General features: G+C 52.8%; 1 protein-coding gene across 1 annotated transcript; it reads right to left on the minus strand.

Annotated features, from left to right (window-relative positions):
• Positions 1 to 289: 289 nt before the first annotated feature.
• On the minus strand, positions 290 to 23,709 carry FOXN4 (forkhead box N4). The gene is made up of 9 exons (XM_007180095.2): positions 23,624 to 23,709; positions 10,020 to 10,165; positions 6,629 to 6,753; positions 6,421 to 6,534; positions 5,986 to 6,113; positions 5,263 to 5,359; positions 4,146 to 4,353; positions 1,587 to 1,979; positions 290 to 549 (listed from the first exon to the last, which is right to left on the minus strand). The coding sequence occupies exons 1-9, from the start codon at positions 23,707 to 23,709 to the stop codon at positions 290 to 292; spliced, it is 1,557 nt and encodes a 518-aa protein (XP_007180157.2).
• Between the last annotated feature and the right edge of the window lie 218 nt (positions 23,710 to 23,927).

Below are 23,927 nucleotides of genomic sequence, written 5' to 3' on the forward strand. Positions count from 1 at the left end.
AGAGACCTTGTTCTCAGCTCGGCTAGGCCGCGCACCTCAAGCCTCGGACGAGCATCTAGAGTGGGGGAGGCGGGGATGCTTGTCCGCTCTCCTCTGTCCCCCTGACTTGGGGAGGCCCCAGAAACTTCCCGTGGAGGTCAGGGAGGAGAGCAACTACTGCCCTGTCGGCCAGCAGCCCCAGCGATGGTTCAGAGGCCTGTGGGAGGGTGAGGGGCCTTTCTTGCAGGAACACCCGGCTCGGTGAGCATCCTTCCTGGGCCCAGGTTCTGGGGCAGGCGAGGCCGTGCGCTCAGAGCAGGGCTATAGGCTTGTTCCCCGGGGCACCCAGGTACTGAGAGGAGGAGCTGGCGGCTGACGTAGCCGCACTGTCCGGGGTCGAGTAGGTGGTGTAGAGGCCGGTCACCTGCAGGTCCGGGAAGGACTGGTCACTGCCGCCAGAGACGGGGGTCAGGCCCGAGGCCCCCAGCTCACAGCCCAGTGGGGAGTCTCCGAAGGCGCCCAGTGTGTCCAGGCTGAAGCCTTCATCCTTAATCTCCTCCCAGAGGTTCCCTTTCAAAGACAAGAGCGTTCATGTCAAACGGACCCGAGTTCGAAGGCCGTCTTAGGGCTGAGGCAAAGACCACGTGTGGTGTTTAAAGTCACGCGTCGCAGGACAGCATGGAGGAGTCAGCGATCCCGGCCCTTCCCTCTCCACTGGGCGTCCTTGGGAACGTCACTACCATCTCGGAGCCTTGGGCTCCTCGGGAGGAAATGAGATGATCAGAGAACCCACCGCCTAGGATTGAGAGGCTGAAATAGGGGATGAGCGGGAAATGCTCGGCCCTCGTTAAGTGGTACCATCATGGTCAAAGCCAGGGGACAAAACCATGATTTTCCCAGCACGTCTCCAGGCGGAGAAGCAGGGCAGTTCACACATACCCATTTCACAGCTATAACTGACTAACCTGCTAACTAACCTGATACCTTGTCCATTTCCCTCACTAGACACGCAACTCCTTGAGGGCAGAGGATTTCTTGGCCGTTGGCTGGCACACAGTAGGCGCACCAGTGTTAGTGAATGGATGACTTATGAGCCTCCACTGAAGCCTGAACTCCCCTGGCTCATTCATTCATTCATTCATTCGTTCCCCGTGACCACGTGGGTCAGAGTGTGACCTGGCACGAGGTTGGCACATGCAGGTTGAAGCAGTTACTGGTGGAAAGTTTGGGGTCGGAGAGGCCCGGGTTGAAATCCCAGCTCTGCCACTTACTAGCCGGACGACCTCAGGCCAGTGGCTTCACTTCTCTTGGCCTCAGTTTCCTCATCGGCAGAATGGGTATATGAAAGGGCAGTGGCCTCCCAGGACTGTCGCAGGACGATGCCTCTGAAGTGCTTGGCACGAGGCCTGGTATACCGTAAGTGCTAACTAAATGCTTGCTGTAATTAGCTAGGATTAGGTGGCTGGGAAGTGTTTTTTGAAGGGACGAGCTGCGGGGTAAATGCAGACCGCCCTCCTTTCCCTTGCCCTCCCTGACCTTCCGGGCTGCTCCTCCCCCAGCCTGCCCCTCCCCCCTCTGTTCCCCTCACCCCCTTCCTCCAGCCTCACCCTGCAGAGCGAAGTCCATGATGCTGGGGTCCAGGGCGTCCACCTCGGTGTTCATGTCAGCGCTGATGTTGATGAAGTCCACAGGTGCCCTTCCCATGGTGGGCTGGGGGAGGGGGCTGGGGCTCAGGTCCGGCAGGGCATGCAGGGGTGGGGTCTGGGCCGGGGCAGGAGAGTCTGGGGTGAGATGTGCCTGGGGCTGGACCTGGTGGTGCAGGGGAACCGACTGCAGGGACAGGGTCATCAGCGGCTGGGGTGGGAGCTGGGAGACGGCCAGGCAGCTGTGGGCCATGGCCACCGTGGTGGCATGGGTCAGCACGGGGGCCTCGGGCTCCCCTGGCTTGCGGGGGCGTCGGCAGCTTTCTGGCCTGTCCGAGATCAGCTTGTCCAGCTCCTCTGCAGGCAAGTGGGAGAGGTCACTCATCAGAAGCCACCCTACAGTTTCTGGGCCCCAGCCCAGGCCTGGATTCAAATCCCAGTGATTTTAGCAAGCCTCTTGGACTCTGACCTCAGTCTCTTCATCTATGAGATGGCATCACACACTCTGCACAGGGTTGTGGAAATGGAATGAAATCAGATTACATAGGGACTTTGAGGAATGAGGGGCGTCTCAGATAGCAGAGCTCCTCCCATGGGGACAGTGTTTTATGGGACAATCCTGTAACTCTAGGACTTCACTTAAACCTCATAACAGCCCTACGAGAGGGAGGTAAGGCAGAGATTACAAATCCCACGAGATTGGGACAACATGTATTAACATACAAGGGGTCCTAGCCACTCCCTGCTGATAAAGAGACACGAAGCGTTGCTGTGGATTGAAAATTGGATCCTCCTTAATGCTCTTGGATAGAAACAAGATGCAAATTACTCTTGAATTATTTTTGGTGGTTGGCTTGTATCTCATTGACTGCAACACAGTTCCGAGACTGGTCACTAGGGTCCCAGGATCTATTTGGGTTGCACCCATTTTAGAAACGAGGACACTTTGAATTTAGAAGGTGAAATGGCCTGCCCTAGCTCACACCAAATATGTGTCCGGACGGGCCCTGGATCTCGAACCAGACCCCGGAGCTCTCAGCTGAGGGCCTACTGGACCCTGCTCTGGTCTTTCTCCCCATCTTATTGAATTGTTCATCTCTGAGCTAGACGCCCATCCCCCTTGATACTCAGACCTCAAACACGATGACATTCACGGGGCCAGGCCAGATATTCCTAAGGCTGGGTGGCATTAGCCTCCCATGTCACTCTTTCCATTCATATGTCACTTGTATGTTCCCAGCTTCCATCTCTTAAGTAAAAAAAAAAAGCGGGTACAATATTTTTTTCTAATCTAAAAGTAATTCATGAACAGGGTAGAAGATTTAGAAAATAGAGAAACGTGAAGAATATAAAAATTATCAGTGGTCTCTCCATTCACAGTAAAGATTTTGGTATATTTCTTCCAGTCCGTGTGTGTGCGTGTGTGTGTGTATACATGTATGTCTATAGATATATACATATGTGTGAGTGTATGTGTGTGTATGTATATATATATGTATACACACACACACACATATATATACACAAATGGGTGTGGATATATACGCATTTTAGAATGTGACCATGCTGTGTATATTGATTCATAACCTGCCTCTTTTCACTTATTGTATTGGGAGCATTTCTTTATATTCCCAAAATATTTTTATCTCTAATACTTGCACGGTATAACATTATATCTATTTAAATAATCCCCTATTGCAGGTTGTCTAGATTGCTTTCAGTTTTTTACTATCAGAAATCACTTCATGATGGATAACTTTGTTCATAAACCTTTTGGTCAAATCTTTGATTTCTTCAGCATAAACTGCCAGAGTAGAATAAGTGGACCAAATTGGAGGACCAAGTTTGCAGGTTTTCGCTACATTACTTTGCCCCGGAAAAGTTTCACAGCTTACGTTCCCACCAATTGTACATGATGCTGCTGATTTCTCCACATCCTAGCCCACACTGGGTGTTATTGTTTTATTACTTTGGGCATCTGTACTGATGTGGTAAGAAAGGTAAGGAAGCCATGCTTTCCCATGGTTGTTTCGTTCGACATGTCTGTGGGAGAAACTGGGGTTGTTAGCGAGATTCTACAGCTTTTTATGTTTCTGACCAGACCCTTCAATGGACCAGCCACCACGTAGGGATGGAGAGGAGAGGTGTATTCAGGGGAGAGGAGGGGGGACAGTCACCAGGTGCCCATGTCCCCGCCATGGTGACTGGGCTCGTTGTGGGATGGGCAGGATGCCGGGTGTGTGTGTGTGTGTGTGTGTGTGTGTGTGTGTGTGTGTGTGTGTGTGTGTGTGTGTGTGTGTGTGTGGCGGGGCACCCGGGCCTCACCGGGGTTGGCCATGCAGGATGCCGGGTGTGTGTGTGTGTGTGTGTGTGAGTGTGAGTGTGTGTGAGTGTGTGAGGCGGGACACTTGGGCCTCACCGGGGTTGGCCATGCTCCGGGGTGTGTGTCTGTGTGTGTGTGCGTGTGTGCGTGCAGGGGTGTGTGTGTGTGTGTGTGTGTGAGGCGGGGCACCCGGGCCTCACCGGGGTTGGCCATGCTCCGGTGGATGGCGGCCAGGTCCTTCCTCTTCCACTTGTGCATCTCCTCCTCCATCTTGTCGATGCGGGCCAGGTTCAGGGCCCACAGGCAGCCCTTCCGCGAGGAGCCGCTCATCTTATTCTCCACCTTCTCAAAGCACTTGTTCAGGGACAGGTTGTGTCGCACTGAGTTCTTCCAGCCGTCGGGAGCCGTCTGTGGGGAGAAATGGGCCCGTGGGAGACCCCTGCAGGGACGCCCCTCTGAACCCTCTCTCTCCTTGGGGATCTCAGACTCAGGGCTAGAGGGGCAGGGGGACGATGTCAGTGTCCAATGCTCAACCTCGAGTCGGGAAGACAAGAGAGAACAGCGGGGCAAACTGTGGCAAACGGGAGGGTCCATGCCCTGATTAAAGGGGCAGCTGCACTTTAGCTCTGGGCAGTGGTTAAGACATGAGGACAAGGCCCAGGGCCGCCAGATCTCCCGCTCTTTCTCTCCCACTCAGGAAGCAAGAAAGATGATGCTAGTATGTGGATAACTGGTCGAGTGCATTAAATGCCGATCATTTTTATAAATGCTCATACTTTATTGTTAGGTAACCAGATATTGCAATGCACCTCATACCCTATTCATTTTATTCTCTCTCTGTCTCTCTGTCTCTCTCTTACTAATGGTCAACCAGGTTCCAGGAGCTGCCAGTGCCTTTACATGCAGATCCTTACTAACCTTGCCAGCTGGGTATCATTCTCCCCATCTTATAGAGGGGGAAACTGAGGCACAGAGGGTGAAACTGAGGCTCAGAGAGGCAAAGGTTCTCACCAAGTCTGTTTAGCATCATTATGTTTTACTGAGTCTGTGCTGAATAACTAGGTTGGACCTCTACCCTTTGCCCCCTGGGATGCCTGGTGAAGTCCTCTTCATCCGTCAGAGCCCAGCTCAAATGCCCCCTTCTCTCTCGGGATTTCTTGGCCCATGTCTGTGTGAGTGCACATTATAGGTGTCTATGGACATAACTAGGGGACTAAAAGGGCGGTCCCGTTTGGCCCGGGGCCAATCCTGGGTTCTGGCAGTGCCAGGGAGAGGCCAGAGCTACTCCAACATCCCTACCCTGGCTGGGCCCCTCACCTTGAAGTAGGGGAAGTGCTCCTTCATGAAGCTGTAGATCTCGCTCACGGGCAGGCTGCCTGTCTTGCTGTTCTTCAGGGCCATGGCGATCAGACAGCTGGAGGCAAAATGTGGGGCAGGCCAGGCATGAAGTCGTCTCAGGCTGACAGCCCAAGCCTCCTCTGCCAGGGAGCTGTCCCTGCTTAACCCTACTGGTACCAGCCCCTACACATAGTGTTAGCTCTTGATACCTTTTCCTGGCCCTGTCTTTCCCACCCCCTGACCTTGATCCTGAGCTCAGCCATTGGTACCGATTTGAGAAACCTTGTCTTTTCCTCCTTTCTATCCGTTTCCCATAACTAATGGGCCTTTAGACTTTCGCTAGGCTGCTTACCCCCCTCCCCAAAATCTTGTGAGGTACATAATACTATTATTTGATGACTTTTTACATCAGAGGGAACTGAAGCTCAGAGAGGCCAAGCCACTTCCCCAAGACCACACAGCTTGTGAGTGACAGAGTGGAGTGCTGGGCTCTGTGTCTGGGGTGGGTTCTCAACCCTGGGGGTTGGCTGACCACATGACAGTACTTCCTAAGAACGGGTCCCACCTGGGGGTTCCCCACTCCCCGAAGCCTCCCCCTTGGAAGCCTGGGCCACCACACCCAGCTGTCTGAGGTGCCCTCAAGGCAGCCCTCACCCCTCTCCTCCCTGAGGTCCCCACAGTCCCAGCCCCCCTGGACCTCACCTGTATGAATAGATGGGCTTGGGGTAGTGTTTGGGGTGCAGTTCCTGAGATGAATGCACAGCCATGCGGGGCTGGGGGTAGGGAGGCCGTGCCCCAAACGGGGAACCATACAGGCCCACAGGAGCGCACTTCCCACGGGTGGGGACGGGGAAGAGTGGCAGAGAGAGAGAAGGTGAGAGAGAGCATCAGTCACTCACGATGACCCCACTCCACCCCATCTCAAAGAGCCAGATGCAGGGTTTACAACCGCAGCAGACCGTCTTGTCTCCGCCCACCGCAGGGTTTTCGGGGGAGCCAAATGAACAACCCCATGACATGGTGAAGAATGTTATTCCCATGTTCCAGGTAGGTAAACTGAGGCTCAGAACAGTCCCTAGCCAGTCCAAGTCAGGAGTGTCTGCCTCTGAGTCCAGGGCCCCTCCAAGCCCCCGGTACCTGCTGGACACCCGGGGGTAGCGGGAACTGTGGTTGGGAGTTGGGAGAGTACAGCTGTGGTGGGTCCTGCAGGCTGGATGTGGGCTGGCCCCCCACAGGGAACTGGTTCATTTGCTGGGGCCGGGAGAGAAGGAGACAGAGGATCAAGGGGGGACTCCAGCCCTGTCGGACACCCCCCTCCCTCCATGACCCCTGCGGTGGCACTTACGCTGGCTCCATGGTTGGTCAGGTGACCCAGACCCAGCATGCATTGGGGGGCCATGCCAGCTGGGCCGTGGAGCAGGGGACCTGGGGCGGCTCCCACATGCAGGTCAGCTGCCCTGGCCAAGGCACCTGGATAAAGGAAGCACAGAGATGCCCAGGCTGGGGGAATGGTGGCTGCGGGCAGGGACAGCCCAGTCCCTGGGCACCTCCAGAGAATGCAGCCATGCCCCACCCTTGGGGCCCGGCATATAATAGGTACTTGACAAATTACTTCTCTGGGTATAGTGGTGGAGAGTGGGTTCCTATCAGCTGTGGACCCCTATCTGCTCTTCTGCCAAGCATTAGCTCAGGGATAGCAGATGTACCCCCCTTCTCCTGTGCTGGGCCTGTGACAGACATTGCTAATCTATCACAGATTCTCACTGCACCAGCCTGATTTTAGGTAGCCACCTCCAATCAAGCAAAGCTGATGTACAAGATGATCCTGCTTTGGGGCCTTCAGCTCTCCTCTGAGTTCTGGCTGCCACCTGGGCTCATCCTTTGTGCTTTGGTCTGTCTGCCTTGTCCTTCTGTCTGACCAGATCCTTAGCTCCCTGAGAGCCAGGACCATATTTTATGTGACTCAGGGCTCCAAACACCTGGCATAGTGACAGGCACGCAGGAGGTGTGCAGTGATGGAAGGGGCTTTCTTATTTCACAGTTTACGTCTACGGAACACCTACTGTGTGCAAGGTACTTTCTGCATCGAGTCCTCACAACACCCCATGAGGGCAGTTTTATTATCTTTTCGTTGCAGATGAGGAAGGAGGTTCAGAGGGGAAGGCACCCGCCCAAGGTCACACAGCTGTCCCCTTGGGCTTCTAGATCAGGGATTGACAAACTATTGGCCACTAGGCCAGATTGGCCCACAGGATTTTTTTTTAATTAATTAATTTATTTCTGGCAGTGTTGGGTCTTCGTTGCTGCGCATGGGCTTTCTCTAGCTGTGGCGAGCGGGGGCTACCCTTCATTGTGGTGCACGGGCTTCTCATTGTGGTGGCTTCTCTTGTTGTGGAGCACGGGCTCTAGGCACACGGACTTCAGTAGTTGTGGCACGCAGGCTCAGTAGTTGTGGCGCGTGGGCTTAGTTGCTCCGTGGCATGTGGGATCTTCCTGGACCAGGGCTCGAACCAGTGTCCCTTGCATTGGCAGGCGGCTTCTTAACCACTGCACCACCAGGGAAGCCCCACAGCATGTTTTTTTAAATAAAGTTTTATTGGCACACTACACCCATTCACTTACATATTGTGTATGGCTGGTTTTGCACATCAGTGACAAAGTTGGAAAGTTTCAACAGAGACCATCTGGGTTACAGGGTCTAAAATATTTACTGGCCCTTTACAGAAAGTTTGCTGACCCCTGCTACTTGGCCAAGAACAATTTGTCCAATGAAAGACATACTACTGGGGACTTCCCTGGCAGTCCAGCGGTTAGGACTGTGCCTCCACTGCAGGGGGAGTGGGTTCGATCCCTGGTCGGGGAACTAAGATTCCCACATGCCACACGCAGCACAGAGAAAGGAAGGAAGGAAGGAAAGGAAGAAAGAAAGAAAGACTAACTCCTAGGCATTAATTTTTCAACTACGGGTACTTTTAATGTACTGTGGTGATTTTTTTTTTTTTTTTTAATTTATTTATTTTACTTATGGCTGTGTTGGGTCTTCGTTTCTGTGCGAGGGCTTTCTCTAGTTGCGGCAAGTGGGGGCCACTCTTCATCGCGGTGCGTGGGCCTCTCACTATATCGCGGCCTCTCTTGTTGCGGAGCACAGGCTCCAGACGCGCAGGCTCAGCAATTGTGGCTCACGGGCCTAGTCGCTCCGTGGCATGTGGGATCTTCCCAGACCAGGGCTCGAACCCGTGTCCTCTGCATTAGCAGGCAGATTCTCAACCACTGCGCCACCAGGGAAGCCCGATTTTTTTTTTCTAGCTTAAAATTACCACAGCATATTTATTTTTAAATACCAAAAGCCTCGCTCTGGTCCATTTTTTGAGTTTCTTTTGATCACTGACAGGCATTCAATTCAGATTTAACAACTTGGTCTGCTGGAGAGAAAATTACACTTATCTAAAAATCTGATTCCATTAATTTTAGCACAGAAATACAGAAGTCTGTGAGAACAATATATTCCTGCTTGTAGCATCTGTATTTTATTTTAAGAATATAGCTTTATAAAATATAGGAACTTGAGAACCACTCATAAGAGGACAGAAGCAAACCCAGTGTTTGTGTAGTTAATCCTCCGTCTTGGGGAAGGAAGGCTGCCTAGTGCATGTACTGCAGTGATTGTTTTTGTTGACTGTTTTTCTTTGACACTTTTGTGTCCCTAAACATTTAATCCTCTTGCTTTGACTGCAACTAGCTGCCACTTACTGAGCACCTACTGTGCCAGGTCCTGAGCTCAGCACTTTCTTTGAAGAAGTCAAAGTACTTTAAAAAAAAATTTTTTATAATCATTTTTTAAAATTGCAGCGTAGGGACTTCCCTGGTGGCACAGTGGATAAGACTCTGCGCTCCCAATGCAGGGGGCCCATGTTCGATCCCTGGTCAGGGAACTAGATCCCACATGCATGTCGCAACTAAGAGCTCACGTGCCACAACTAAGGAGCCCGCCTGCCACCACTAAGACCCGGTGCCACCAAAAAAGAAAAAATTGCAGCGTAGTTAATTTACAATGTTGTGTCAGTTTCAGGTGTACAGCAAAGCGATTCATATATATATGTCCTTTTTCATATTCTTTTCCCTTATAGGTTATACAAAATATTGAGTATAGTTCCCTGTGCTATACAGTAGGTCCTTGTTGTTTATTTTATATATATCAATAGTAGTGTGTATATGTTAATCCCAAACTCCTAATTTATCTCTCCTCCCCTCCTCCCCCTCAAAGTACTTCTTTACTTTTTAGAGGTAAATGAAATAAACTTCTGTAAAGGGTCAGACAGCAAATATTTTAGGTTTTGCCAGCCATGTGATCTGTCTTCTTTGTTTTTTAATAACCCTTGAAAAATGTAAAAGCATTCTTAACACAAAGGCCACAGGCCACAGGCTGCATTTGGTTCCGGAGACCGTCGTTTGCTGACTGCTCTAGGTGTTCAAGATGTACAGGGGTAAGGGAAGGTCTGTCTTTATTTGCTGCTGAAAACTTAGCTCACACAGAGCCTGGCACACAGTGATGCGCATATGAACAAACCACATCCCTCTGGGGAAGGTAGAGTTAGTCCCATTTTACAGAGGCAGAAACAGAGGCCCAGAGAGAGAGAAGGTGACCTGGCCACGTCACACAGTGGTGGATGGCAGTGCTGGGCGTCGCCCCTCCCCCGCACCACCCTCACGCCACCTCACTTCGCCCCCGCGCCTACCTGGGTGCGCGTGCGGTGCACTGGGGCCACCCAGGTCCACATGGCCACTCGCCCTCTGCTGCAGCCTCGGCACGTCCACGGCCGTGAGCCACGACAGTGATTGCAGGTCCCCGGGAAGGTCATCATCGCCGGTGGTGGCCAGGAGCCTGCGGGGAGGGGCAGGAGCTCGGGCAGGGGCGGGGAGCTCAGGCCAGCTCTTGGGGGGCTCGCCTACCTCTGGAATCACCCCCTTTAGCCTCTCACCTCCCCCAAGCCACCCTAATCCTCCAATCTGCCCACCCCCAGATATCCCCCTTTGGCAGCCAGATCGCACACCCTCAAATCTTCCCTTCCTTTATTCACTTAACACGTCTTACTTAGCCCCTACCCCCAAATAATAAACATTAATGTCTGTTGAGCACTTACTAAGTGCCAGGTACTGAATCAAGTCCTTCACAGGTATTAACCCACAGAACACCCGTCACCTGATGAGGCAGGTGTTATTATTATTCTCATTTCACAGATGGGGAGACTGAGGCTCAGGGCACTGAGTCACCTGCCCAAGGCCACACGGAACAGGAAGGGGTGGGGCTGGGAGCCCAGCCTGAACTCTTCACCGTGGCCCCAGGCAGCCCCTGGAGGTTCCAGTTAGGACCCACACCCACCAACCCTCAACTGATTCACAAGCAAAAGCATCGCTTTCTGTGGAAAGAAAAAGTCTGCCCATCGAGGACAGCAGGCAGGTACCCCAGTTTGGGGTAACCATGGCTCCCCGGTGGCCTTGAAGTCACGCTCGCCCCACAGCTCCAGGGCCCCGGGCCTCACAGCATCCTGCCCGTGTTATAATGTGACTGCAAACCAGCCAGGAGCCCACGCCTCACCCAGCACACCTGCGGCCCTGCAGGCCAGGCGCTTTCTGGTCTGTTGCCCAGAGGCCCACCGTCCAAATTCTAAACTCCAGGTTTCAAAACTAGGTGTCCTGGGGCCTCAGAGAGAGAGAGCGCGCGAGAGCTGCAGCCTGTGGTTTTCTCACGCACGTGACCGTGGACCCAGCTGGGGCATCAGCCTCCGCCCCCTCCTGCCATCCGCATGGCTGCCTCAGGCCTGTGTTCTCCCTCCTTCCCTCACTCTGTCTCTCTTCCCCCCTCCTTCCCATCTCTCCTGCTCTCTCTTTCCTTGTGTTTTAGGGCCACAATTAGCGTTGCCATGGCACCCGCTGCTCGGTTGTAGCCGGGCCTGGGCCCTCAGCCCACCAAGCTGGCATCAGGTGACCACCCGGCTGCCCCAGTGATTGGCTGCCTCGTAGGAAAACAGGGCCTGGAAACGATTTGAAAACTCGACTGGTCCGTGTCCGTAGCAGCAGTTGGCCCGGCTGCTGTCCCCTGGCGGCCCATTGTGTGACAAACGACTGTTGCCCCCATGGCACGTGGCTCCCATTGTACTGGGGTCTCCCTGCAATTGTTTTTACAGCCCCCGCGGCTGCCGCCCATTTGACCCACTCATAACTCATCTGGACAAGTGACAGCCACAGGCCAGGCCTGGGCGATGCCATCTGTCCCGTCGGGCCCGTGGAGACCAGGGGGTGAGGCTGAGGGGCAGGGCTTGATGTGCCGCCCGCTGTCGGGAGAGCCTGGCCAGCCCCGACCCAGGCCCCTCCTCGCCCCACGGCCAGCCGACCTCCCAGCGTCTGGGGGTATGAGCTCCACTCCTGCTCAGTGACCTGCTCTGGCTCCCCAGTGCCCTTGCTGCTCTACCTGGCGCTGGGGCCTCAGGGAGGAGTGGAAATGAGGCCCTGGTGGCAGGTTTCTCAAGAGGGGGGCCCATCAGAGCCCCCTGAATGGTGGTGGGGGACTTGTAAACACACCAGGTTCCTGGGCATCAGCATGGAGCAGGATCTCTGGTGGCAGGGCGAATCTGTTAGATTATGTGTTGGTTAAGAGCTTGGACTCTAGGTTCTAATCCTGATCTTCACTTACCAGTGGCCCTTGGGGCCACTGACTTAACCTCTCTGAGCCTCAGTTTTTGATCTGTAAAGTGGGGCTAAATAATAGTTCCTATCACATAGGGTATGCTGAGGATTAAACATATTGTTGCATGAAAAGACTTGGAACCATGCCTGACTTTGCCTTCATTAATGTCAATATTAATGTTAATGATAATATCAGCCAAGTCCTCAGGGGACTGGAAATACATCAGAGCTTTGGGCTCTGGGGTCACACAGACCTGCCCGTGCTGCAGCTACCACTAGCGGCTTCCATTTACTGAGCACTTCTTGTATGCCAGATGCTGGGCTCCATACATGCCCATTTTACAGATGGAGAAACTGAGGCCCCGAGCTCTCAAATGCTCTGAGCTTATTTCCCCCAGAGTGAGAATCACATAATGTAACTGCTTAGCACACAGCTGCACATGTGGTAGGGGCTGAGTTAATGGTGCTCTTCTGATCGTTCTTTTCTTTTTTTCCTGCTGTTTGTAAGCCCTGTTGGGCCTCCCCTTCCCTCATAGCAGCAGCCCCAGCGTCTGTCCTGCCCCTGGCACCCCATGGCCCCACCTCCATGCTAGGAAAGCCCTTTTGGTTCTTCCTCCCCCACCCAAACTGTGCTCATCCCTGGAGGCTCACTTCAAACTCTGTCTTCTGGCCTCTTAATGCCAAAGTCTCCACAGACATCACCTGACCCCACCCCTCATTTTACCCATGGGGAAACTGAGGCCGAGAGAAAGGAAGCAGTTTGCTTCCAATGTCATACTCCAGGAAAGGAACAGGGCAGGGGCTCCTGGCTCCCCATGTGGCCCCTCCCAGCCCAGGAGTACCTTCTCCTCCAGGAAGTCTTTGCCACCCAGACCCCAAGCTCAGGGACCCCCTCTGCATCCTGACTGCTCCCCGGGCCGGTGAGTCCTGCCTCGCCATCCCTCTGCCCACATCCTGGCTCTCGGCTCGCTGAGGGCTGGCCCTGAGCCCCCCATCACCCTGTGGCCCAGCACACAGTGGTACTATTTAAATGCCTGCTTGGCCGGTTAAAAAAGGCTGACCCCAGGCCAGCAACCCAGAGAACTGCTTGACAGTGACTGTCACATCCAGCACTTTTAGCCGTCCTCTGCCCCCTTGAGTCCTTGAGACAGCCTCAGGACAGGGACAGGGAAGAGATAGCCTCAGGACAGGGACAGGGAACAGACATCCCCACTTTACAGATGGGGAAACTGAGGCCAGACTGGTGAAAGCAAAATTGCAGCCAGGACTCGAATTTGGGTCTGTCTGCTGCCATCTTGGGCTGTACCTGCGGCACCACAGGCAGAGAACCGGATGTCCTCTCAGGCAGATGCCCCACCCTGAGTCCTGGGCTCTCAGCTAGGGCTGTGTGAACGACCATCACCCAGGGGCTGGTTCAAATGCAGAGTCTAAGGTCCAGCCCAGACCCTGGAATCGCACCCTGGGGCTTTGGGGCCTGGGAAGCTGTGTTTTAGTGCCTCCCTAAGCTCTGGGGGGAGGGCAGCCCTGAGGGGGTGTGGCAGGGGCTTTGGCGCAGCTCAGGCTTTGGTTGATGGATCTGGGTTCAAGTCCTTATGACCCCCCCATCTGTGAGACCTTGAACAAGTTACTTCCGGTCCCTGAGCCTCCATTTTCTCATCTGGAAAATGGGAGAGGAACAGACCACATCTCCCTGGGTTGTTGCAGGGATCAGATGAGCCAGTGTGTTGAACTTTTGTCACAGGCCTGGCCCCCGTTCTCCCTTCTTGGGGGTTTGCTTGCTCATTCTGGGGGTGGGCAGCCAGGTCCTGTTCCCCTGCTGCCTCAGGGATCCCAGGGTGGTCTGGTCCCCCCTCCAGTTCAGGCCAGAATGCCTGCTTCCATGTGCCTGGCACATGGCCCGGCTGGCCCCGCTGGTCTCCTGAGATGGCTGTGGATGTCCCGGAGCTCTGTGATGGAGTCTGCGGGCCCCGAAGCCTGGCTCATGTCCCGCTGCCCCCTAGGCTCACCTGGCATCCAGGCACCTCTCCACTGTGTGTCACAGGAACCAGGAGGTGATGCTCTAGGGCCTAAATGGGAGTGTCCCATCCCCACTGCCTGGCCCGGGGCCTTGACCATCTCTGTCCCCTTCTCTCCCACCCTCCCCTGCCCCTGCAAAGAGGCATACAGCCCCCTCTCCATGGTGGCATGTAAAGGTCCCCCAAACCTCTCCCTTACCAGTGCCTAGAATTCCCTCATTCAAGGTGTCCCCATGTGCCCCATTCCTGCTCTCTCCTAGCACTTCATTTTAAGTGGCATAAACCATGGGATCCTTGGCAGTTGTGACAAGAGAAAGACTTCTTGGTTCAGGAGCCACCATGGCTTCTGAGCTATAGCCCTTGGAAAGGCACTTAATCCCTAGCCTCAGTTTTCCCACCTATAAAATGGGCACAAATGATAATAAGAGCTGTAATATCTTATACCCTGCCTGGGACTGGCTTGCTGGTGTGGAGGCGAAGTGCCTTGTGAACCATCCTGCCATCTGCGAGGGTTTGGGATTATTCCCTGGAGTGTGTGTGTGTGTGTGTGTATGTGAGAGAGAGAGAGAGAGACACACACCCTGTGTCAGTCTCCTGAGTGGGTTCCTTGTCTGCTGGAAAATGATGGGATATTTGCAATGCAAAGGAAGAGGCAAACCCAGCCCCATCGCCCTGGGATCTCCCAAGACCTGTCCTACTCACTCTCTGCATCTCTGGGTGAGGAGGAGAGCCAGCCCCAGGTCACCATATCGCTAATGCCTCCCCACCCAGGGTCACCTCCAGAGGAAGCTACAAGGAGAACGAAACTATGAAACTTCAGAGACACAGCTCCTTCCTTCCATCTGCTCCCTCCACTCTCCCCACCACGCCCCACCTCCTATCTCACCCCTGTCCCTCTGTTCTGACTCTCTCCCACTCTTTCCTTGCTGGTATCTCTGTGTTTGTCTCTGTGTATGTCTCTCTGTCTCTGTCCTTGTGTCAGTGTGATGAAGTCCTGGCTCCACTTGTCCTGCCTGATGACATCAGATGTGCTTGCAAACCTTCCTGAGCCTCAGTTTCCTCCCCTGCAGAGTGGGATAACAATGACAGAGGCAAAGCGCTCACAAGAGGCTCTTAGTAAATGTCCATCCTCTTCTCCTGTCCCATCTCTCTCTGATGCGGCATCCAGGGCCCCCAGATCTCTCGCAGACCTGTCTCCGTCCCACACATTCACTCACCCATCATTCCTGTGTCCCCAGTGCCAGCACTATTTAAAGACACTGAGCCAGGCTTTCAGGGGATGAAAGCAGTTAAACCATGCGCCCGCGCCCAGGTAATTCCCACACGCCCAGTGCTGGGGCGCCATGGCCCCCGCCACACCCTTCTGCCAGCTCAGGTGACCCCGTGGCTCTGACACGGATGTAGTGTGTGACGGGCCCTGGGCCCCAGGGTACCAAATGTTCCCACCTCCTCCAGCACCTTCCATTGCGCCTGTGTATCTTCTCTTCTTTCACAAAGGATGCCTTCCCTTCTCCGTCTCTGGACCTGTCATCATCCCCCCACTTGAGCCCCTGTTTCTCTGAGCTCCAGGGAGCCCCTTAGTGGGCCACAAGCCTCCACCTTCTGAACCTGGCTGATGTCCCCAGGGAGGGCAGGGGCTGCACTCCCAGATCTCGGGGGGCCCCAGGTCTGGCAGGGAGGAGGCCAGGACAGGGGCTGAGTTCGCTGCTGGGTGCTGATGCTAAAGCAGGACCCTTGCACCCTGGGAGGAGCCATATACCCAGAGCCCATCACAGGGCCGGGCATACAGTGGGTGCTTAATAATTACTCAGAGATTGGACAAGTGAGCAAACAGATCCAGCCGTCTAGATGCCCCACCCCCACTGCCCCGGGGCCCAGGCAGGGGTGAAAGGCTCAGTGTAATTTTATTTAATTTTATAGTTAAATAAAATGGAATCTTATTACAGCCTGTGGACACAGGTTGGGGTGAGTGAGCCCCTGGGGTGCACCTTGTCCCTAATGGAAGTGGGTTACACAGCTGATCTCGCGTCATCCTCACAAGAGCCTGATCAGGGAGGTATGTTAACATTACTACCTTCCCATTTGCCAGGTAGGGACACTGAGGCCCAGGAGAAACAGGCCTGTTTAGGGTCCCCCAGCCAGAGCCTGGGTTGACTACAGCCCCACTGTCCTCTCTCCCTGCCCTACAAGGAACAGTTGAAGAAATGTGCTCTGTGAGTTCTAGAAAATCCAGGCACTGTGCTGCCCGATAGGAAGCCACAGGTGGCTATTTAAATTTAAACTCACTAAAATTAAATAAAATGATAGATTCAGTTTCTTCGTCACGCCAGTCACATTTTGAGTGCTTGGTGCCCACACGTGGCCAATGGCTGCCATAGTGGACCATGCAGATGTGGAACATTCCCATTATCGCAAAGCATCCTACTAGGCGGCAGCCTTCTGGAACATTCTTCAATCTTGATGGAACAATGTGTGGTGTTTCTACCTTGCCTTAAGACAACTGGGCATTTGATTTGGATTTGGACATTTAAGGAGCTGATTTCATGGAAGTTTGAGTTTTATTAGATTTGGGTGTAAAAGAGTTCTCCACCCCACCCTCCCACCAGTGAGGAAGTTATGGGGAAGGGCTCTGTAAAAATTGGAGCTGCACATAAGGCAACTCATGAAGTAGTGAGCTCTCCATCCTGGGAGCATGCAAGTAGGAGCCAAGGGATGACCTGTCAGGCCCCTGTTGGATGAAAGATGAGGCTTAAGCAACCTCCAAGGTTCCTTTTGATGCAGAGACCCTGTAACTCAGGGGAGCAGTCTGCAGGTAAATCCCTGGTTGCATTTCCAAAGTTCTAACATCTTGGGCAAGCCCCTTTCCCTCTCCAGGCCTCAGTTTCCCCATCTATAAAGCATTACTGGCAGAGTAGAAGTTCCCTCAGGGTCCCACTGGCCCTAGGGCTCTAGGAAGGCAGAGTAGCACCCCAAGGTTAGGAGCAGGTGTGAACCCCAAGACAGGCGGGCCCGGGCCTGACCTCTTCCTGGCTGTATGACCATCACCTGCCCTGGGCCTCAGTTTCCCTACATATAAAATGGGAAGAATAATAATAATAGCACCTACCCTAAGGGGGCTGTTGAGAACACATTAACAGTTCATTTAAGCATCATATCAGATGAAGCATCTGGTTTCAGTTTAACCTGAAAAAGCAGGTTAAACGATTACCTCAAGGGTTCCAAAGGAGACCCCTGGCAATACATCCTTCTCAAACCAAGTGGGGGATTTGTCACCAGCAGGGGATCCTCATTAGTGAATAGAAAGCTTTGGGGGCAAAAAGAAAAGAAAAAGACCTAGGTAGCACTCCAGAGCCCCTTTCTGAATAAAAGGGTTCACTCGCGGCTCCCCGCCCATGCAGGAGGCACTGCTTTTCAAAGCTCAGCCACATCCATCTTCTTCTTATTAAAATGCGCGTGCGCGCGTGCACACACACACACACCCCCTTAAGGGGCATCATCATCCCCTTTCAGAGAGGAAAGGTGAGGCCAAGCCAGGTGAACTCACCTCAGCAGACTCTTGGCAGTGGCCCCAGGTACTGGCCCCAGCACCTCCAGCCTGACCCTCCCCAGGCCTCAGTTTCCCCATCTGGAACACAAGGGGGTTGAGCCCCTTCCATCTCCATGGGGCGGCCACTGGGACACACCACCTGCAGGGCCACCTTGGGTGGAGAACTGTAGAGGTGGGCAGCCCACCTCTGCAAGGGAGAGGGATGCTGAAGGATACAGTCCCATTCTGAGGGGGTTGCAGCATGGAGTGTCTGAGAGGTGGCAGACCCTGGTTAGGAGCCAGGTGGTACCCTGGGAAAATCGACATCAGAGTAATAACCCTTTCTTGTCAGTGCAATAATGGGGCTGCCATTTCTCAAGTGCTTCCTCCATGCTTATCACTTTACCTGTGTTTCCTGTAATGAGTTTTGCTCTGAAGGTTCTGGGTTTATCAGAAGGCCCAGGCCCGCCCTCCGTAATGCTACATTCTGAGCCCATCTCAGCTAGAAAGCCTGGGTCCTGGCTCCCGTGTTTCTCTTTTTGCAGCATTTCAGTGTACTTGGTTACAAGTGTAGGCTCTGGGGTCCACCAGGCCTGGCTTTGAATCCCACTCAGTCACTTAGTAGTTGTTAGATTTGTGTGCAGTCATCTGCCTCTCTGAGCCTCAGTTTGCTCATCTGTAAAATGGGAGTGCTAACGCCTGTACGCATCTCATAGGGGGCTGTAAGGACTGAATGAGATAGTTCAGGTAGGGCGCCCAGCACATCAATGTGTATTGCATGCCAGTGGTTCAGATTAGTGTCAACATCCTCCAAAGAGTATGGATTCAGCGTGAAGTGGGCTCCATGGGGAGGGCAACCTGCAGAGTACCCGACACTCAGGAAGCACCAGCTTCATTCCACAAATTTTTCCTGAACTCCTACCTGCCAGGCCCTGTTCTGGCAGGCAGACAAAGTTCCCTCTGTCCAAGGAGAGAACTTTCTAATTGACCTAGGGATTCAAAGAAGGGGAAGTCTGCCCCATGGCATGCCCACCTTCCTGCCAGCCCTCTTAGGTCTGCATCTCCCTCGTCTCCTGACGGCCTGTGGGATGGCTATTTATCATACCCATTTCACAGATTGGATGGCTGAGGCCCAGAAAGAGGAAGGTATACCCCTCAGCCACACAGCATGTCAGCAAAGGAGCTGGGATTTAAACCACCCACCCTGGAGCCTCTTCACTTGGATGATCTGCCAGTATGGCGGAAATAAATCAAGTTGTAAGCAGGAAGGGCAAACGATTATCACGTCATTTTTAGAAGGATCAGGCCGCAAGGTGCCTCCATGGTGATGGGGCCACTGGTTAGGGGACTCTGTGGTAGCCCTGGGCAAAGTGAGATACAACTGGAGTCCATGGCTGCCATTCTGCACTGGCCAGGGGACCAAGCTGATAACATGAATTAACAATATCCTTAATTGATCAGCCATGTTAATTAATCCCATGGAGGGATGGAAGATGAGCCAGGAGAGTAGGGCACTGGATGGGGTGAGCCCAGGGGTACCTGGATTCCAGTCCTGGCTCCACTCCTAATGGGGGTCCTTGTGCAAGTGACTCAATGCCTTTGAACCTCAGTTTTCTCACGTGTAGAATAGAGGTGAGAAAAGGGCCTGGCCTGCTTCCTGGTTCAGGGTAGGTAAATCACTGCAGGGCGTGGTACAGTACGTGGCTCGAGTGCTAGGCAAGTGTTTGTGGAATGGATGGATTTCATACCCAGAATTCAGAGCAACCTTTCAAAAGGGACATCAGAACTTGTCACTGTCCTTAAAATCCATCAGGGTAGTAAGAGTCGAGCTCCTTGCCATGATCTGGCCCTTGGCCATTTCCTTCCTTCTTTTTGCTCTAGCAAACCTGTCCATCTTTCAGTTCCCCAAACATTCTATGTTCTCTTTGCACATGCTGTTCCCTCTGCCTGGAATGCTGTTCCATGCACTCATTCACAGCTGGCTCTTTCTCATGTTTCTGGACACAGCCTAAAATTTCCCTCCTCTGAGAGGTCCTCCCTGGTCACCCCCACCCCTGGTGGTCCTTCCTGTGTTGTGTCTGCAGAACATTTAGCATTTTGCCGTGAGGTAGATTCACTTATACATGTTTCCAGTCTTTCCACTCTAGGAGGGCAAGGGTGGAGAGGCCCTCTATTTTGTTCAGCACCCACCAAAGGGCCAGGCACCCTGTGGGCATTTATTCCATACGTGCTGGAGTAGGAAAGGGAAGAGGGATCCCCCCAAGTCCAGCCCAGTTCAGCTCCAACACATCTTGCGTTCCCCAATCTCTATCCATTTCCTGCCCAGCTTAGACACCACCTCCCCCAGGAAGCCCTCCCAGACCAGTCCAACATCTCCCAGTCTTTCCATCCCCGGGAATGACTAGTGCCATTAGTATCTACCCATGGCATAGATTCCTGAGATCACTCATTAATTTTAACTCTCTTGTCTACTCCTGCCTTCTCAGTGCAGAGCCCACATTTAACCCTTTATTTCCTATCTTGGGAGTTCTCAGAGTTGAGACAGCAATTGCACAGTAGAAGGAACATCTGTTTGGGGTTCGAATCCTATCTCAACGCCTTTGTAGTTGTGTGACCTTGGGCAAGTCACTTCACATCTCTGTGCCTCAGTTTTCCCATCTGTAAAATGGAATAAGAATTCCCACCACAGAGGGAAATTGTGAGGATAAGATCAGATAACCTGTAAGAAAGGGCACCAGGCAGGTACTCAAACCACATTTCTTTCTTTTCTCCTCTGGCCTTTCATGGCTACTAGGAGGGGTTTGCCAAGAAAATATTGTCTCTGCGGGGAGTGGGGTGTCAGATCAGCATCCCTGCAGTACAGAGAGACACGTCCGCTATGATCATAACCAGGAGGTTTTACCTGCCTTCTGGAGATATGGTTAGTAAGAAATTGTTACATCGTTACCAACTGTTCTTGTTTACGATCCAACCTTTACACAAAAGGGATTAAACATTTCATGGAGCTGTTTATTTAGCGAACATATCATTTGTAATATTGTTCCTAACCGTTTACAGGAAAAAGAAAATCTAATGCCATTTTAGCAAGCTTAGAAATTCCCAGCTGGGCCAAGAGTGAGCGTAATGTGAAATGATTTGACTAGGAATTTGGAAAAGAGACTCTCCTTTTTAGAACTTGGCTCAGGACTTGGTGTGCGTGGGCATGCTGTGTGCATGTTTCTAGGGGTGGAAACACAAGACCCCAAAGGAGGACTGCACCCCGGGAAGGCTAGCTCTCTTTCTTTGTCCGAGGGTAGGCTGAGGAGCTGTTCTGGCCACCTGAACACCCTGAAGGGTGCAGGGTTGTAAAGATGCTCAGTTGGTCACTGCCGCTGCCATATGGAGCCCTCAGCCAAGGAGATGACAACCGATGGGAGGAGCCACTCTGGAATGGGGGTAAACCATCCGCCACACTCAATGCAGTGGGAGGCTTAAGAGGAAAGGCAGGTGGTGTCCGCCTGCCCTGGTCCACAGGACAGGATTTTGTCATCACTTGAGAGTGAAACTTCCCTGAGTTTCCGTGAATGTGCTATTTCTCATGTGATATTTATCCATCCATCTCTCCATCCGATGCATATTTATTAAGTATCTACTGTGTGCCTGGCACTGTGGTTCACTGATGAGAAAACCACTGTCCAGAGAGGGAAAGGGTTTTGCCCAAAGTCACCTCCTTTATTAGAGGAGGGACTGAGGGTTTGGGGAATAAACACCCGGCACAAGGCTCTGTAATGATAAGCACTGAGCCACATGGCCCTGGGAGAAGCTGAAGTTCCAAGGAGCTAGCAGCCTGCCTCCTTTTGCAGCTCTGGGCCTCAGTTTTCCAATCTGTAAAAGGAGGTTGTTGGATCTGACCTCTAAAATAAGGAGTTAGCCCACAGTAAGTGCTTAATAGCTCTCATTATTTCCTAGTACCCCTAAGAGTGGATTCCCTCCTAGTTTTGAGCCAAGGGGAAAGCAGCTAACCCACGCTGAGCACGAGCTGTTGTTAGCCGTTGCTCAGGAGATCCTCAGCCCCAGGCAGGCCGGGATGCTCCTGCCCGTTTGCTGTCTAGGCCTGGCCACTGACTCTCGACAGCTCCCTGGGGACAGGGCAGCCGCCTCCAGCTGCTACGCCCCCCCCAGCCCCCAGCCTCCCTGCACACAGCCATTGAGACTTAACGGCCAAACTCAGCCCCTGGGGATGGAGGGGCAGGCAGCTGCATGGAGGGCTGCAAGGGGGCTGGAACCAGGCTGCACTAGCAGCCTGAGTGGTCCTCAGAGTCATTCTCCGGAGATGTGGGAGCAGCAATGAGAAGCCCATAAACTTCTCCTGGGCTATTATTCAGGGAGAAAAATGGGAGTGGTTGGAAGGGGTGGGGGAGTCTCTGTATAATCATAAAATCTCCCCTCCATGAGAAAGCACTCTACCCCAGGCCTGGCTGAACACCATTTCTAGATGGAAGCACAGGATCCTCCCAATGACCCACAAATTGGGCTCTTTCATTGCTCCATTTCCCAGATGAAGAAACTGAGGCACAGAGAGGGGCAGTGACTTGTCCAGGGTCACACAGCTGTAAGGTGGTGGAGAAACTTGCTCTGTTCCAACCCCATGCGCTCTTCACCAGTGGGGCATGGGGGTGGTGGCCATGGTACCCTCTGGGTGGGACAGCCTAGGGTTCGAGTCCCCACTGTTCCCATAACTACCTGCATCATCTTGTAAGGTCACTTAATCTGGCTGTGCCTTGGTTTCCTCATCTGCCAAATGGGCACAAGAGTGCTACTCTCATAGGGTGGTTGTGGCACAGGGCAGGCAGGTACTAAAGGGTTAAGAAACCACCAGCTATTATTATTGTTGTTGTTGTTATTTTGTTATTCTGCCTTCTGTTTATGCTGTTTAACATAAGAAAACAGCCCTGAATCCATGTGAAAAGGAACGGCAGGACCCCCAGGATTTTCCCAAGATCATATAGTTGGCAAGTGATAGAGTTAAAATTGTTATTTAATCTTTCTAACAACTCTATGCAGTGGGTACTATTTCTGTCCCCATTTCATGGATGAGGAAAACGAGGCTCAGAGGTCCACACAACCAGAGAAGCTGAGTTTCTAACTGACTCCAGAGCCAAGCTCCTAACCCTTAGGCTGTCCCCAGCCCACTTCCCATAATTTAAACCCTTTCAGCTCAGAAAGGAAGCCCATAGGTCTTTGGTTGTGCGATCTTGGGAAAACCATTTCACTTTTCTGAGCCTCGGTTTCCTCACCTGTACAATGGGGGCTCATCTGAGCAGCCTCCCAAGCTGGGCATACAGTAGGTGCCCACACACTGCTGTGTGCCTGGCCCACATCTGGAGTCCCAGCCCCACCCACAGCAGTCTCTCAGCAAATACTTGTTTGAATGTGTGGCCTCATTCGGGTCTCAGAAGGCAGCCTTCAGGCCCACAGCTCTTGGGAAGCAGCCGCCCTCTAATTGGGGGCTTCGGTCTTCCCCAAAGGCACCGCTGGTGAGTTGCAGTGGCCCCGGGAGGTCAGACAGCCCCTGGGTAAACAGGGCTGATCTGACGTGACAGCCTGCTCTTCCCAGGCCAGCCCCTGTCCTGTCTCCACTCCACAATCTGGGCTGTGCCCCCTCTACCCATGGACACGGGTACTTGCCTTGTGGGTGGGGCACTGGGAACCAGGGCAGCCCTTCAGTGGCTCAAGGGAGAGAGGCTGGGATACTTCCTTTTTCTCCTCCTCGCTCCCTTTGCTGGTGACCTTGGACAAGCCCTTTCTCCTTTCTTGGGGGGCATTTCCTGGATCACTGTTAAGACCACTGGAGGAGAAGCAATAACTGCTATTGTCATCTTAACATCTACCCAGTTGCCCAGTCTCTCACCCAGGAGGGGACAAAAAACTGCAGGCTTTCAGTGGTCCCATTGCCCCACGCCTCAAGTCACACACCCTCAGAGACCACCTTCAAAACCAAAATCTTCTCGCTCTCCTGCAAAATCACAGAATTTAATGTAACCATAGTTCTTGGTCAATTTCAGAAAACATAACCAGCACATAAACACTTTAAACAATTCAAAAAGATATCATTTGTTATTGTTGAAGCCCTCACCTGTATTCCTGTGGAGAGGGGTGGTGATTTTGCCCTGAGTTTCGAATAATTCCTGACATCATGGATGAGATGTCACTTTCTATCATCTCCTTGGGGAAAAGACAAGCAGAAAACAAAGCTCCCATCAGCAACGATGTGGACAGGGCAGAAAACTCATAGTTTTCCCACAATTCAGAAGGATGGAGCTCAAACAACTAACAGAACACTTTAAAAAAAAATTGTAAAGCAATTGTACTCCAATAAAGATAAACAAAAAAAAAGTACTAGAGGATTCCTGGGTGTCACAGGTCACTTTCCCAGGGCA

This window comes from Balaenoptera acutorostrata, chromosome 13 (assembly GCF_949987535.1).
Source record: "Balaenoptera acutorostrata chromosome 13, mBalAcu1.1, whole genome shotgun sequence".
Taxonomy (NCBI): Eukaryota; Metazoa; Chordata; class Mammalia; order Artiodactyla; family Balaenopteridae; genus Balaenoptera; species Balaenoptera acutorostrata.

Coding starts and splice junctions, on each gene's coding strand:
- FOXN4 (XM_007180095.2), bottom strand. CDS start 23,709: ATGATAGAAAGTGACATCTCATCCATGATGTCAGGAATTATTCGAAAC. Junction 10,166..23,623: donor CCCTCTCCACAGGAATACAG/GTGAGGGCTTCA, acceptor CCCTCCCCGCAG/GCTCCTGGCCACCACCGGCG. Junction 1,980..4,145: donor CCGGAGCATGGCCAACCCCG/GTGAGGCCCGGG, acceptor ACTTGCCTGCAG/AGGAGCTGGACAAGCTGATC.